The following is a 16,803-nucleotide window of genomic DNA, read 5'->3' as shown; positions in this document are numbered from 1 at the left end:
TCAGCGAAGGTGAGAAGCCGATTACCACGGATAGTGAGGACGTCACCTCTTGCTGTCAAACAAGGCAGCATCGGATTGCCCCTCAAAGGGACAGCTGGCGCATAAAGCAGGGAGAGAAGTTCTCGCCAGGACCAGCGGACCATTTCCACTGTGTCTACCTCACGCGACGGGCATGTAACTTTTCCATATAGTGCCACTCGTAATGGCAAGGGGGCGACCACTGCCAGTTCCACCGCCGCATGTGGCTGGTAAGGGGTGGGGTAGGCCCAGAAATGCAGGAACTGAGCTTGCGCACAGAGTGAATAGAGCTTCAAGTCCGGGGCACCCAGGCCCCCCTGTCGGAGCGGAAGCGTGAGTAGGTCCCAGGAGACTCTGGCTTGACCGCCAGCCCACACCAGTTACAGCAGCAGTGAGCGGACCCGGGCGTGGAAGTGCGCTGTCATAGGCAGTGGTACGTTGACGAACAAGTACAAGAATTTGGGGAGGACCACCATTTTGGTCAGTGCAATTCTCGCGACCAGGGACAGCGGTAGCCTATTCCAGACTTCGACCTTTCCTTCCAGCCAGTCCACCGCCCTACCAAAATTCAGCGACCACATCTCCTGCACATCTCGGCTGATCCAGATGCCCAAATACTTGACAGCTTCCGTCTCCCACCTGAGGGGGTAGTCAGGGGCAGGGCGATCAGTGCTCTCCGTCAGGGGGAAGGCCACTGACTTCGACCAGTTAATGGATATCCCCGCCAAACCCTCAAATCGTACAAATTCCCGAAGTAGCGGGCTCAGGTTGTCTTTAGGGTTCAGGACGTACAAGGTGACATCATCCGCGTACAGCGAGATCAGTAAGCTTCTAGCACTAAATCCGATGCCCCTGGCGGTGTGGTGCTGCCTAATTCGAGCCGCTAGCGGCTCCATCGCAATCGCAAAGAGGAGCGGGGACAGAGGGCAACCCTGCCTAGTACCCCTTGAGACATTGAATGGCTTGGAGACGAGACCATTAACGCTCACCCGGGCTCTGGGTTCCGTGTAAAGGAGCTTGATCAGGGTCATGAAGTTCTGGCTGAATCCCATCCGCCTTAGTACACTGAAGAGGTAGGGCCATTCCAAGGAGTCAAAGGCTTTGGTGGCGTCCAGAAACACCACCGCCGCCTGTACTGACGGGTGTAGATAGTGAAGGACCGAAAAGATCGTTCTGAGATTATGTGATGTCGCTCGGCCAGGGATGAATCCCGACTGATCTGGGAGCGCTATCATAGGCAACATCGGTTGTAATCTATCTGCAATGACTTTCGCGTATATCTTGGCATCCACGTTTATAAGGGACAGGGGCCTGTAGGAGTCTAGCTGCTGTTCATCCTTATCCGGCTTGAGGAGCGTGACAATTAGAGCCTCACGCATGGAGTCTGGAAGGGAATTTGACTCGAGAGCCTCGACAAATACAGAGTGTAGTCTCGGCGCTAGTTCAGCTACGTAGGTTTTATAAAAGGAGGTGGTCAGGCCATCTGGGCCAGGAGCTTTATTGGCCGGCATGCTTTTAATCACCTGGGCGATATCTTGTACTGTGACGGTGAGGTCCATGTATTGTCTGTGGTTGTTGTTGAACCACACGAGTGCTATGGAGTCAAGGAAGTCTCGCAGTGATGCCGGTGTCGTGGGTTGTCTTGAGGTGTACAGGGTAGCATAGAAGTCTGCGAAGGCGCCTAACACCGTCTCTTGGCCTACCACTAGGTTTCCGGTGTTATCATAAATAGTGTGTATATAGTTCGATTGTGTGCGAGGAGCAATCAGTCTGGCAAGAGTCCTGCTTGGCCTATCTCCCTCCCCATACCTGCGCGCCTCTGCTTGCTTCCCTAGAAACCGCACCTCCCGCTCCGCCTCCTCATTAAAGGCCATCAATTTTGCTTTCAGAACGCCAGCAGTCGCCAACGACGGGTCGGAGCTGAATGCAACATCAAGGTCCCTCAGTTCCCCCTCAAGTTTAGCTAACGCGTCTCTTATGGTGCGTAGGACCCCTGCTTTTCGTGCAATACATTGACCCCTGATTACAGCTTTAAATGCATCCCACACAATAGCTTCAGATGTGGCAGACCCAGCATTCTCAACAAAGTAGTTAGTGATGTCCTCTCTTATCTCCTCTACGAACACAGGGTCTGTGAGCACGTGTGGGGGAAGGCGCCATTGGAACGCCCTATGCGTAGTGTCGGGGGGATGCAATTCCAACATACACGGAGCATGGTCTGACAGTGATCTAGCCATGATATCAACATTCGACACCCATGTCGCAACCTCAGGAGACACCAACCAGAAGTCTAGTCGCGACCATGCAGCTTTATGGTAGGTGTAGCAGGTCCCTACTCTTGCTCCCGGGTTTCTAGCTCGCCACACATCTGAAAGCAGACCCTCACTCATGATATCAGATATCCCTTGACGGGCTCTAGTGTGCTGCGGTCTGCTCACACCTCTGCGATCCATGTCATCATTTAACACAATGTTGAAGTCCCCCCCCAACACAACCGTCTGGCAATTCAGCAACACAATTTTCGCCCAAACATTTCTGAAAAAGTCAGGATCATCCACATTTGGGCCATAGATTGCAGCTAGGACAATGGGTCGCCCCTGTAAAGACCCATGGAGCAGGACATATCTTCCCTCCGCATCCCGCACATGGGAGTACTCCCGCCAATCCAACCCCCTGCGAATGAGTATAGCAACGCCCCTCGCATAATTTGAGTAAATGGAAGAATAAACGTGCGCCCATCTGGAATTTTTCAATCTAGCTGAGGGGGTGACATTCAGATGGGTTTCTTGTAGGAAGCAAATATCTACATTGTGTCTTGACAACACGCCATGCAGCAAACGGGCCTTTTTGAAGTCCCCAAGGCCTCTAATGTTCCAAGTCCAGAGTTTGATACCTCCCATTAAAGCACTTGACAGCCCCAAACCCCCATCCCATATCCCCGCCCCCGGAGGCCATTCAGGCACCTAGACACCATAGCTGCAGACCCAGCGCACAAATATATAGGCATGTGTAGTAGTACCTTGCACCAAATACGAACCAAAACTCGCAACATATGAAAAACCCCCATCCACCCCCCTCCCTCAGCAACCCCCCAATTAGGTCGTGACATATCCCAGTAACATGCACGCAATGCGTGGAAATACCCCAACATCAACAACAAAGGGAGGCACCCCATGAGGCGTGGTGCGCACGGCAAACACCCCCGTATACGCGTGGTGGCTACAATCAAACTTTAGGGTTCCTGGGTCCTGGCAGTGCCCCCATCCCGTAGTCCTCAAGGTCCGCAGACAACCAATGTCCCAGCGGAAGCGCGGAGACAGCAGCAAAAGCTGGCGCACAAAAGCGTCTCAGTAACTTACCCCCAATTAGTCAGTTCGGGAGGAGCAAACCTGTGCGAGAGATCAATCCGGCTTTCAACCTCAACACAAAGAGTAAATTTGCAGCCGTGCAGGGTGAGCGTTGTAGAGACCTCAGTCATTGTCACTCAGGTGCTCCGAAGCTTCCTCAAGTCTTGGCGATTTTCTCCTGGCCCCAGCACAAATGTGTTTAGCGAACTTGAGGGCAGATTTGGCGTCAGTGAAGAAGTGAGAGGTGTTTTCGTGGTGAACCTTCAGCTTTGCCGGGTATAGGAGAGAGTAGGGCACGCCAGCTTGTAGTAGAATTTTCTTTGCTGGTAAGAATTCCTTCCGGGCCGCTTGCACCAGAGGGGTGAAATCTGGGTAGAAGGAGATGTGATTACCCTGATGTGTGATCTTACCCTTCTCTCTCGCCAAACGTAGAATGACGTCCCTATCTTGGTAGTTAAGTCTCGGACGTGGTGGGGCTCCCACCGGGGGTTTCTTCCCAAGGGACCTGTGTGCCCTCTCCACCGTGAAAACCGGGGACAAATCCGGATCGAACAGTTCATGCAGGAGGCTCGACACAAACGATTCCATCTTTCCTGTGTTTGTAGTCTCTGGAATGCCCGTAATGCGGATGTTGGATCTTCTGGAGCGTGCTTCCAAATCGTCCGACTTGGCGCGCAAATTGTCGAGTTCCCGCTCCAGCGTCGTGATGTGTCGCTTGGCCTGTTGCTGGAATTCGCAACATTCAGTTTGCCTATTTTCGAGACAGTTCAGTCTCTTCTCGTGGGTGTCCACCTTTGCCTTCACGGTTTCGAGTTGCGCCGTCATGTTATCAAGCTTCGCATCTATGCTCTTCAAGCTGGTTCTCACCTCCATGATGAGGGCCCCAAAGTCTATGTCCGGGGCAGCACCCTGCGATGACGATGCGCCAACATCCGACTCCATTGTCGTGTTCTTCGGTGGCTTTCTACTGTCAAAGGTCAGCTTAGGTTGTTTGGCGTCATTTTTCCCCATCTCAGCAGTCCAGAGAAATCCACCGGCCACGCAATGTGGCAGCACCCCTCTGCGCCACCGCTAGCAAGTGTCCTGGTTGAACGTGACCGTCCAGGCAGTGCCAGTGCGCGCCAGGCGTGACTATTCAAACGCGGTATGTCGGGCCAGCCGCGTGAATGACCTCTGTAGGTGCCCAGTGAGTTCAGCAAACTGCAACGCTTGACTAGGGCCTTCTCCGGATTCAAAATGGCGGGCTCCCGCAGTGCAATGAGGGATCCACTCGCACCGCTAGAAAAGCGCAGCACAGGGGCTCAAGGGGATCAGGGCTGCAAGGCGCCTCTCCGTGTGTGCAGCGGTGTGTCCCGCCGAGTTGAAGGTCAGCGGGAGGTCCAGGCGCAGCTGCGGAACGGCAGGATCGACAGGGAGCCTCGTCCCTCCTTAACACGCTCTCACCTCCTCTCCGGTCGTCGCCGTGATGTAGATGGCGCAGGCTCAACCTCTCCGACCCCCACCGGTCTCAACACTGGTCAGCGCCGCCTCCGGCGGTCGCAGGATCACCGCACCACGGCGCGGCTGTTCTGCCAAGCCGCGCCGGTCTCCGCTAGCTCCCCGCAGCCTCTCGCCAGGGTAGCTCTCCGTCGGCAGCAGTGGGGGTTCAACAGTGAGGCGCCCTCAGCAAGTACCGCCCAATCTGCAGGGGCCTCCACAGCCGCGGCCCACAGTGTTTCGCGGCTTCCAGCAAGAGGCACTTCCGGCGCGGGTCAGGACCAGCCCGCCAGCCGGCGAAAATGTAGTCCGTCTCCGCTTCTAAGGGGAGCCGTCTCCGCGCTCCAAACTCGGGTCGGAGGATCACCAGGGTGTAGGTAGCAGAACCCGGGAGGTGTGGGGGTCTGCAGTCGCCAGGAACAGGATAATTAAAGGATTAATAGGAGTAGCCGGCGGAGCTCACTCAGAGAGCGGCCATCTCGCTGCTCGGCTAGCCACGCCCCCCCAAGAAAATGACTTTTAATGGCTTAATGTTAGATGGTTTAAATAGGGTTCTTTCCTGAGGAGAATTTTCTGAACCACACAAGCTGACAGTATTCAATGTTCACGAATACCTGCAAAGATCCTATGACAAAGTAGACAAATTTGGGACAAGGTTTACATCAGATACTTTTTTTTGTTACTGAATATTGATCTATGCCAATGGTATATCGCTATTGATATCATCCTCAGACTCCTCTGGTACACAGAGATAGTTACAATTTCTAGTTTGTTCAAACCATTAACTCCCAGAAACTACAAATGAGCTTGCCTTACAATTTTTTTTTGCGTACTAACTGTGCATCAAATAATAATCAAAAATAAAATGAATAAAAACTGTGTACCATAAAAAGATGTATATTTTTGGATAGCGTCCAAGAATATGATTATGGGGGTCGGTCTCGTTCATACCACCAAGAATTTTCGGATGTCCATAATGGAATGTAATTATGAGGGATGTTGGAACTGGGGTCACCAGTCCCCTAGGGTAGCATGGCACGAGCGGGTAGGCATCAGAAAGCATATGTGTTAAGCAACCATGCAGCACACGCAACCACTGAGTCAGAAACCTGGGCACGCAATCAGTGACACCACTCCAGTGAGCTTGTGTAAAAACTCAAGTCAACTTTATTAAGATAGAGCAGGATCAGGGTATTTAGGAATTCATCATAAAATTAGCTTCATAGATCTCCTTTCAGATACCTGTGTGTCAACACTTGGCATTAAACTTCAGCTGAATAAATATTAGATATTCCATAAATATTAAATATTGGATAACTACATTCTTAGTAAAACACAGGCTTGACCTATGCCTTGCTTCTTATCACCTGTAAGAATTACATTATAAAGTTATGAATACACACTGCGTTAAATACCCATCTTCCTTTCCTCAGGTAAGCGAAGAGCATCTCCATAACAGTAACATCTCTCCGCTGTCGGAGTAAGCAGTGCATTAAGTGATAATAAAAACATTTCATTAGATGTGTAACATCTTATTAGCCTCAGAATTAAGCGGCCATAACTCACCTCCTCTATTAGGAGTCAAACTTATGAATGCATACAGGATGTATTATAAATAACTTTAGGTCCGAGTTAACCCCTTCAACGGTCAACTAGGAAGACCCACCTCCTAGACCAGGTACTGCATTTTCGTATTCAGGAATAAACCTCCCCTCTTATGGGAGTAACCATTTCCTTATATCTCTAGAGGCCTACGGGAACCACTGCATTAGGCTGGAGTAAACATGACATGTGGCCCAAGAGACATTTCACCACGTAGGGTTAAGCGCCCCATTACCTAATGCAACCAGCTAATTACTCTCTTCGAGCAAGCATAGGCATTTTCATGGAGCGAGAACAAGCGTTCCATTGGGTAAAGTAAGCACCTTTCCTTAGGTAAGGATAACCACTTTCTGAGGCAGCTAACAGCTTTCAGATAACACTGCCTTAGGCAGAAATATACATATCCTACGTTTGGGGACAGAACATTTTAGTACCTAGCTGTAGGAGTTTCAGGAAACCTGGCACTAGGCGGGATTTAACATGTCATCTAATAGGTCCTCCAGGATTGCAGAACTAAACAGGACTAAACATTTCCTTTTGCACAGATCAGCATTTCCTCATGAAAGGGAAAACATTTTATGTAAAGCCATTCAATTTTTTATATCACTAACTTATTTAAATAAAGATTAAAACATTGCCTTACCCAGCATTGGGCATTTCCCGGAGTTATACTTAGGGAACATTGCACTTGGCATATTACCCTTCTCTATGCATAGGTAAAACAGTTCCCTGTGGACCAGGCAACAGCTCATTAAAGTTTGGATAACAATTCATTAGACAAGGGCAACCAGGCAATTAACTACCAGTTACCCTAAGCAAGAATAACCATTCCATTTCAACAGGGATTCATATCTAATTCTGTCTGGTAAGTATAAAACCTTTCATTAGATGTAAAACATTTAATCAACATACCCCTATGCAAGGATTAACATTTCATTCCAACTGGTCACTTTAGCAATAACCATCTAATTGGCAGACACAAAGTCCTTCCTGAGGGCTTTGCTGACAATCCGGGGCTCTTACCCAGTTTAACGGGGCCAACGGGGCCCAACACAGTCTCCCTCAGGGAAGGGCGAACACGGGCCTCCCTCCGGCCTTCTGCCTTCCTCCCCAGGGGGGTTTTCACCTTCTCCTTCGGCTCATGGAGGAGCCCTTATGCCGGTTCCGGGGTCTGACGGGGAGAGCTCCGGCCCTCTAGTAGGCCTCCCACGTCCTTGGATTGAGGCCCGGCAGATTAGGGATAGCCCGGGGCCTCTGATGCAGCAATGGAGGCCCCGATCCGCCAAGGCACAGTCTTTCCAGCAAGTAAGTGCCGGCCGCCAACCACAGCGCGGCCGGCAAAGGGGCTTGACAATTGCAGCCAATGGCTGCGCGGCAATGGGCGGGGGTGCGGCCGATGACACGGCGCACCTCCGTCACGTGAGGTGAGGTCGGGGCTTCACGGCCTGTCAGGCCCAGCGCGACCTGACAGGAATTCCGGCGGCCCCCTCCTGACACCGGGGGTTGCCGTGGAGACTCCTTCTGCTTGGCCTGGGCTGCGGCGGTGATCGCAACACTCAGCAATGCTGCGGCGGCCCTCTCCAGGCACCGGGGGCTGCCGAGGACGATGACTGCACTCCCAGCAGTCCCACCTGGACAACCGGGGCGGCGGTGGTGAGTGGACCCGGCCTGCGCCTCTCCACAGCGCTAAGTAGCAGGATGGCGGCCAAAGCGCTGCAGGGGTTACAACAGGACCGTATGTTCAGCGCTTTGCCAGGCAATAGGGTTTTTCGAGGCGGCAACCTCCTCCAGTCCCTCAGCGCTCCTCATAGGGACAGCAGGAGAACGCTGGGAAAGTAGGGCTGACAGCACGATTCATTCCCAATCCCTTTTGGGCAGTCCAGCGCCTGGAGCAGAGATATAGCGCTTGTATGGGTGCCGCCGTTCTAGGGAGTCCAGCGCTCTTCCAGGGGCACACAAGAAAGCGCTTGAGGGGCAATACAGCTCGACTCAGTTTTCTGTAGATTAGCAAGGCGGCTCAATCAGGACAGCAATCCAGGCAGATATAGCGCTTCAGGATTCTAGCGCTTCAGGGCCACTATAGCCTCAAGAATCACAGCGCACTCTGGCAATATCAGCAGGCTCAGTGCTTCTCACAGGGACACAGTAGATAAGCGCTTGAGGGGCAATATGGCGCTGAGCCAGCAGGCAGTTTATTTAAGTTGGCAGCAGGTCAGCAGGACCAACGGGACAGGCCACCCAACCATGTCAAACCAACCAAAGGGATCCCAGGTGGCGTCAGGGAGCGCGGGGAGCGACACAGCGCCAATACCTGGTTGATTTCTTAATAGTCCTGTGGTGATTTAGTTTTCTTCTTGGCGTGTTGTTTCTTGCACCCTTAGTTTAGTTGCTTGGTTTCTTGTTCCTTGATTTAGTTGCTTGGTTTCTGGTTCCTTGAAGGGGGGATAAATTGGTGGCTGGTGTTCCAAGTTCTTCTCAGCCAATCCCTTCAAGTGGTCCCTGGGGGTTCCCTTCCGCGGGGTTAGGTCAGTGGGGGGGGGACAGGATACCTCAACACTTGTAAAGCAGCACACTAGGCCCTGTCATTCCAGCATAATAAGACCCTGCCCTGACCCCCACTGCCTATCCTCCTGCGTAGGTACTTCCCCAGGTCTTCCCTCAGTCCCTCTCCTCAGGAAAGTTTCCCTCCCTTTCCTTATATACTGCCAGTTGACAGTTGGTGGTGGCAGTTGGTGTCACCTCATCTCTCCCAGAAGGTTCCAGAGGCTTCCAGGAGGTTCCACCATTCTACCTGTGGACAGGCTGGCAGGCTAAGATGGATACATTGCCTGAGGGTTCCAGCCAGCCCCTGGCTACTAGAATGCGCCCACTAAACCACGCTGCTGCAGCAGTGGTCTGTGGCAGCCATATTAGGGGTATAAGGCACCTGCATTTTAACACTAGTTTTAAACTACACAGGGCATTCTCCACCACCCAAGGCCTACACACTGTTGTTTCAATAGGGGCATTCTAAATTAACAGGGGATAAAAAGCAAAAAATTTCTGGGGAAAGGGCCAAGTCTCACAAGGGACATTTAGTAAAATGTTTTTTGGGCACATGTATTCACACTAGCATCCAACAATTCTGTCAAATAATAGCAAATATCTTTCTAACCCGAAATGCGTTCAAACGTCTCACAAAAACAGCATGCATGTGATATTTTAAGACTAAAGGGAATCTACTGTAGCCATTTTTCAAAACTATAGAGCCAGGGACACCCAAGGAAATTGTGGCTCCAGTATTTGGGCCCGGGTCAGCCAGCACATAGGGATCTCCAACAAAACTAGAGGTTTTTCAAACCCAGAGACTTGAATGAAATGCACAACTTTTTGTTACTCAGAATCCCTGTAAACATCAAACTATCCATAAAAACAGTTATCTCTCAATAAACTACTAACCTGGCAAGCACTTGCTGCTGGTCCATGCTGGATGAAAGTTCAGTGAAATCTATAGTAGCAACAGTGGTTGTGTCGGAAAGAACACAGGAACACACAGAGTCAGTTTCGGGACCCTCACCATCACCTTTGATTCTGTATTGCGCATCTTGAGAATCTGCTGGGTCTGGCTACCAAGAAAACAAGAACCTTTTTCATTATACTGTCAAGGCATGTATAAATTGACATCAAAGGAGTGCATGAACAGATAAACGCTTAGAAGGAAATACGGGTCAGCTGAGCCAATAGCAGAACCGAGGTCAATATGAACTACTGAAAATGATTAAGGACTGAAACAGTGGGTTGCAACTTTATGACAATTCCATTTGCAGGAACCAAATGGCTTATAGGTAAGATGATTAATGTTGGGGGGGGGGGGGCTTTGTTGAGGTTTGATTGTTTTATGGATCTTTGGACTACAACGTCGAAATGTTTTGCACCCTTAATGGATGTATTATTGTCTTATCTCCTAATAAATCTCAATAAAGATAAAATTAATAAAAAGTGCCTCTAAATGCACCCAGCAGGGCATCCTTACAGTGCACTCTATACGTACGGTAGAGAACTTTCTAGTGTCTACCTTTGTGTTATATTATAATAAGCAATAAATATACTATGGGCAAGATGATTAATGTTTTAAACTACTCAAGGTTTTCCTGTCATCATTGCCCTTTTATATAAAAATGATTTTCTTCATGTTGAATGTGACCAAATATTTTTAAGATAACACAGGAAAATTGTTAAAAATTCAGTTATGAACTTAAAGCAACATATTTCTTTTCATAAGTTCAGGAGAGCACTTGTTTAGGATGTACTCCACAACAAATCCTGGAATTATTGGATCGTAATGAAAGTCTTGATTACATTCGCTTAACAAAGATGTGGTAAAAGAAACAGGATCAGAATGACTTAATATCGACCCCAACGCAAATGCAGTCCTTTAAACAAGCAGTCTTCAGCAACTGGCATATACTTAGGAATAAATGTGATGATGCAGCTACAAAACCACATCTGGGTTTTTCCAGACTGAAAAATTGTAGCAACGTTTCGCGTTCCTTTTTTTCATGAAAGGGTGCTTGCTAAATACAATGCTTCCTCTTGCTAAAAAAAATCCCCTTCCCTACTGCCCCCATTTCTATCCCTTGCGCCTTACCCCATGCAGAGGCCTCACATGCGTTTTCCAACTGCTTGGAGCAGTTGGTACATGTATGCGTTTAAAACACACAGAACAAGGGAATCCATGTGCTTTTCTGGCCAGATAAATCGAATCCCTACATGGCAGTTCCCCATTCCACAGGATCTGACTCGTAAATTGCAAGGCGCTGGGGTGATTTTCCTCCACGGAAATGGAAAACAATCACATGCAATTGTACAGTGTAGCAACACTGCCCCAGTACCGTTCAACTCATAATGAAGGTCTATGTGATGGCTTTGCTTTTCTCTGTTCTAGAACTCTCCTTGTAGTTTGAGGCTCTTATAGCTACTCATCTGCTACACAAATGTGAGAGGTCGAGCAAGAACTCCAACCATCACCAATGTTAAATGAGTCTACGACATGTTAGAACTAAAGAACATGTTACTTACTTTCAGAAAAAAAACGTATCTGATAGAGATTGTAGCTAGCTGCAGACTCTTCCTTAGAATATTACATAGGTGTCAGATTGGGTCCAGAAAATCTTGAACAGTACCTCTGCCCGCTGGTGGCTGGCATCGAATGGCTCCACACTCCACACTGGCGTTGTAAGTGTCATCTGCACCGGAAGAAACGTGTGTTGTGCCTAAATAAGCGCCCCCTAACGAGATGACTTAAGATCATGACTGTTTCTGTGCCAGAAGCATTGAGCCATTATAAAAGGTCGATGACCAGTGTGCACATTCTAAGGACCTAGATGGACCTATTACGTAGAAAGAGGCCATTTCATACAGCAGGGAGGATCGATAAGCAATCTGTGGCTAGATAGTCTATACCAGATATGGCGCTACCAATGGTAAGTAATGGGGTGAGCGTAACTTGTGTAATTCTGTGTAGTGTAATCACGCGAAATTACATAAGAATCCAGAGAGATTACGCAAAATTATGCGAAAAGAGTAATTCTGCAGTTAGTGCTTGTAGGAAGGTGGATACCTGACTATGGTTACCCCCAACTTTTTGCCTGGTGTTTTGCTGGTTTTTCGACTTAGTTGACCTGGGACCCTGCTATTCAGGGCCCCAGGCCTACTGCTCTCTCTCTAAAATGGATTCCATGTACCTTAGGTGCATTTACCAATTGGTACTGGGCCACCTTATCAGACCCTGTAACTCAGGGCATAGGTGTACCCAGGGCCTACCAGGGGCTGTAGCATGTATTATGCCACCCCTGGCTGGCCATCTAAATCTGACACAACTGGCTGAATGACAGCTGGGGCAAAGTGGTGTAATCACCCTTTGCTGTAGATATAGTATACCTATATCTAACCCTAAAATGGACACATAGATTCCTATCAGTCACTCCTATGGCAGGCCTTAACAATCCTGAAGGCAGAGTGCGTGGAATCATGTGAGATGGTGCTCTGGCATGAGCTGAGCCCGTCTGCAGCTTGCGGAACCAAGTCCTAATAGCGGTTCTATGATAACGCGTACCTTATACTCTTAAGTGCATTATAATTAGGGCTCCCGGTTTTCCGTTTTTACGGATATTTACATATAAATACAGACGGAAATCTATATTTCCTTTGTCTGTATTTATATATAAAAACGGCAAAACACTAGCAAATGTTGCTGCGCTGCCGCTGCATGCAGTTTCCTTTGCATGCCGAAATTCATTTAAAGGCAGCAGCAGGGGATCGTATCCTCCGCCGTCATGTGGGTGGGGGGAGGTGGGGGTTGTTGTCGTCTTCACAGTGCCGTGCTTCGATTTTTGTTTAAACATACAAATTTTAATAAAAACAGTTTCGGGATGGAGGGAAAGGGCGCGATGTTGCGCCATTCCATGATTGATTGCTGCCTAGTGAGCCCGAGTGTTAACAATCTGGGGAGGTGGGGGCGGGATGGAGGCTTCTGCTTAGGGGCTCAGAGCGGCCTTTAAGATAGCACCCTGTGCAGATGGAAATTCGGTGCAAATGCTAAAAAAACATAAGAGGCAGCAGGGAGTCCCTTTGGCCGTATCAAGTCACTCCTTGGCTGAGCAGGGACTGCACCCTGAATACAAACATCGCCAGACCTCCCTTAGCGCACGCAGAGCACCGATCGCTTAGATCATTAGCTTCCTTATGCTGAGGATGATTTTGTTAATGTGTGCCAGCAGGGGTGAGACGGCGAGGGAGGGCAAGGGGTTAATGCAGTGTTAAAAACAATGCCCACAGTATGATAGTGTAGGATTAAAACCAAATGAGACCGAAACGAGCTCTTAGCAACACTGACATGGCTGGAGCAAGACAACGGAAGTTCCGCTGTAGCATGACCTTAATCCACACAGACAGCACCACGCGCCGATCAGAATATTGGCGCCCGGGGCCTGGGCTCAAAGCCTCTCTTCAGTGACAATTTCTAGCGTTGTGTATTTCGATAGCAATATTTTAATTCTTTACCAGCCCAACGGCGATAGTATAATCACAAAGCCATCGAGAAAACGAAACAACACAGACTCCCAGCCTATCAATTGAGATAGTGAGTGTAACAGTGGTTTTGTTGGACCCATGCCAGAGCCATCAAGACCCGTTGTTAGACCCATGCCAGAGCCATCAAGACCCGTTGTTAGACCCATGCCAGAGCCACCAAGACCCAATGTTAGACCCATGCCAGAGCCATCAAGACCCGTTGTTAGACCCATGCCAGAGCCATCAAGACCCGTTGTTAGACCCATGCCAGAGCCATCAAGACCCGTTGTTAGACCCATGCCAGAGCCACCAAGACCCAATGTTAGACCCATGCCAGAGCCATCAAGACCCGTTGTTAGACCCATGCCAGAGCCATCAAGACCCGTTGTTAGACCCATGCCAGAGCCATCAAGACCCGTTGTTAGACCCATGCCAGAGCCATCAAGACCCGTTGTTAGACCCATGCCAGAGCCATCAAGACCCGTTGTTAGACCCATGCCAGAACCATCAAGACCCGTTGTTAGACCCATGCCAGAGCCATCAAGACCCGTTGTTAGACCCATGCCAGAGCCATCAAGACCCCTTTCTCCCAGTCACGTGGTTTTGCTCGGCCCTGAAGCTAATTTTCTTTCATGGCCTATCTCGAGTAGTTCCTATGGTAAGAGTATGAAATGCACTTTAGGTTATCTTCTGACTGTGTCTATTTAGGCACACTCTATGTCTTTCCTAAACATCACGTTTCTGCTGTACTAATAAATGTAAATTACTGCCAACCAACTTAATGGAACTGAATTTACTTACCTTGGAAGGATGAATGGTTGAGTTGGACTTGGGAGGGTAACAACTTGTGACTTGACTTTGACATCCGTGTACTTTTCAGCAAGGAACGCTCACTCCAGATAAGGACTGGGAGAGGGTGCACTGCTGTGAGATGCATTGTGGGAGGATTTTCAAAGTGTACCCATTGCTTGCCAATAGACATTATCTCTCCTCCATACATACTGAAGGCTGGCCCAGCTGGGGTGCATCAGTTTGCACGACAGGACACCTCTGTTGAATAACTGGGTGTGAGCGAGGAGCAGCATGCAATGGATAGAGGAAACTTGAGCAATCCAGCAACGTTGTATGAACCCCCTCACCAGTAGTTTAACATCACTTCCACAACCATTGCCTTTAATCCGATTTTTGTATTTTTAAAATTTATGGAGTTGACGCATATTTTCGTGTGCATGCTTTTCTTTAGTTTTATTGTGCACACTGTGACGGCCATCCATTCCTTGCACTCTGCGAGCTTCACCAAAATCCACTAGAAGTGGCTAGGTGACCATCGGGCATAAAGTTGGTTTGGGAAGAGAATAAAGCCAGTATTTAAGTAACTGTGCCCGAGAATTGCAGCCTATAATATTCACCTTTATATTTTGTTTCCCCCTTAGAGAGACCTGCTTTTGAAGGTTTAAACGTCATCCTGCTGCAGCCAGGGATGAGAAGGATTTGTGTTTTTAGATTCGGTCGTTCAGATAAATGCACAACTACATTTATACATTTCTAGTCAACCTGACATTAAACAAACATTATGCATTACGTGACGTCCCTTCCCTCGATTGTTCTCCAAGCCTATGCTAAAGCTGTATTTTATACTTGATTGTAGTGCGAGTACTAAGTTGTAAATCAGTTTTTAGATACTCATGGGGGCGCACCAAAATGAGAGTCCAAAAAGAATAAGTAGAGAAATGTTCTTTATTTATCTTTGTTCAGCAAAAAAAGGCACATCAATATTTTATTGATGTGCCTTTTTTTGCTGAACAAAGATAAATAAAGAACATTTCTCTACTTATTCTTTTTGGACTCTCATTTTGGTGCGCCCCCATGAGTATCTAAAAACTGTTTAACTGATCTGGAGAGCACAGCGACGCCAAACAGCAGCTGGTGTCGGGGTTGGCAGCACAATATCAAACTGACTTGATCATAGACTCATTGGCACTGGAGGTTAGGTGCGGCATTTTTTAAGGTCCGCTGCTGCTTTTTCGTACAAATAAGTTGTAAATCAGTATAGATTACAGGGAGGAAGTTAACAGAGATACAAAGAGAGACTGCAAAACAGAGAGAGAGCAAGAGGGACACAGCAAGGAGGTAGCACAAGAATAGAGCATAGTGGACAAGAAGAGCACTAGAAAAGAGAATGGGGGTGGGGGGCTGGAGCTGAGAAAAAGAAGAACTAAACCAACCAACTTCCTACCATCATTTACTCATTCTGGGTCCTCATGCTGCCCTATTTTTCACGCACTTTAACAGTGCTTGGAATGTGCATCTAAACTTGAGTAGGAGGGGTGCTTTTTCAATCGTACTTGTTAGGTCTGGTGGTTTAGTGGACCAATGTGTCCACTGTAGGGGCATGCTGTTGTTCTTGTGGTTACAGGTTCAAATCTGGGTTGGCCCACTTCACAAATAGACGTTATGTTACTTAGGCCGCCTGCTTGCAAAATATTCATTCCAGTTCCAGTTGAGGTTCCCCTATGAGATATTGTGGGTGCTTCTGTGGGCACGTGCATAGGGTTAGTACATAAGGCCTTTTATCTCTAAGTTCCTCAAAATGTGCCTTAATCAGTGAGTTCTCAGAATCTGACAATCACTCTGCGTCTCCCCTGTCTTTTGAGTGAAATCGAACAGATGAATGTATTGTGTTGACCAATAACAACCGGGCGCAGGTGTGCGTTGTCAATTTAAATAAATGCGGAAAAATACTAGCTGTAGCTGCGTCTTTTGCGTGTGGCAAAAATAAAGGTGGATAAATACAGAAAAAATGCCCAAAAAATAAATATGGATAAATACAGACGGAAATGGCCAAAAAATAAATACCATAAAACCGGGAGCCCTAATTATAATCCTCGCGGTTATTTGCTATCTTTGGTATCGCTTTATCAAAACATGTCGAGTAAGGTGTCATACGAATTGGAATACTAACCCCTCGCCAATTCTGGTGACGGGGTTAGCATTCCACCCTTCTAGAGGGACACGACATGTATGTAACTGTGAACCCCGGTTAAAGTTAACTCGAGCCTCAGCATCACAAAATGGATGCTGCCACCACAGACACAAGTCTGACCTCCTGCTGCTGGGAGCCCTTCCAGCGAGGAGAGCTTGGACAAAGGGTTTCCTGTCAGGGGCGGTGCTAGCACCGACCCAGACAGGGTTTTGTGTATCCTAGGTAGGCAGGGCTGAATAGGAAGGTGACTGCAAGTGGCACCCCGGTGCTCACTATGCATCTGCCAGTCTAAACCGGTTCCAGGGGCACACCAGCCCTTGAGCTGGG

The 16,803-nt window shown here is 48.5% G+C and overlaps 1 protein-coding gene across 1 annotated transcript in view; it reads right to left on the bottom strand.

Moving 5' to 3' along the window:
- LOC147722860 (kinesin-like protein KIF17) overlaps positions 1 to 16,803 on the bottom strand; it is a 1,643,424-nt gene that overhangs the window by 306,847 nt on the left and 1,319,774 nt on the right. The window contains exon 9 of the mRNA XM_086965286.1: positions 9,882 to 10,048. Coding sequence (XP_086821412.1) covers positions 9,882 to 10,048 — 167 coding nt within the window. The remainder of the gene's footprint in view (positions 1 to 9,881; positions 10,049 to 16,803) is intronic.

The sequence above is a fragment of the Lissotriton vulgaris genome, chromosome 4_1 (genome assembly GCF_964263255.1).
Source record: "Lissotriton vulgaris chromosome 4_1, aLisVul1.2, whole genome shotgun sequence".
Classification (NCBI taxonomy): Eukaryota; Metazoa; Chordata; class Amphibia; order Caudata; family Salamandridae; genus Lissotriton; species Lissotriton vulgaris.
The sequence above is the reverse complement of the archived record's forward strand: the minus strand, read 5'-3'. Positions and strand labels throughout refer to the sequence as shown.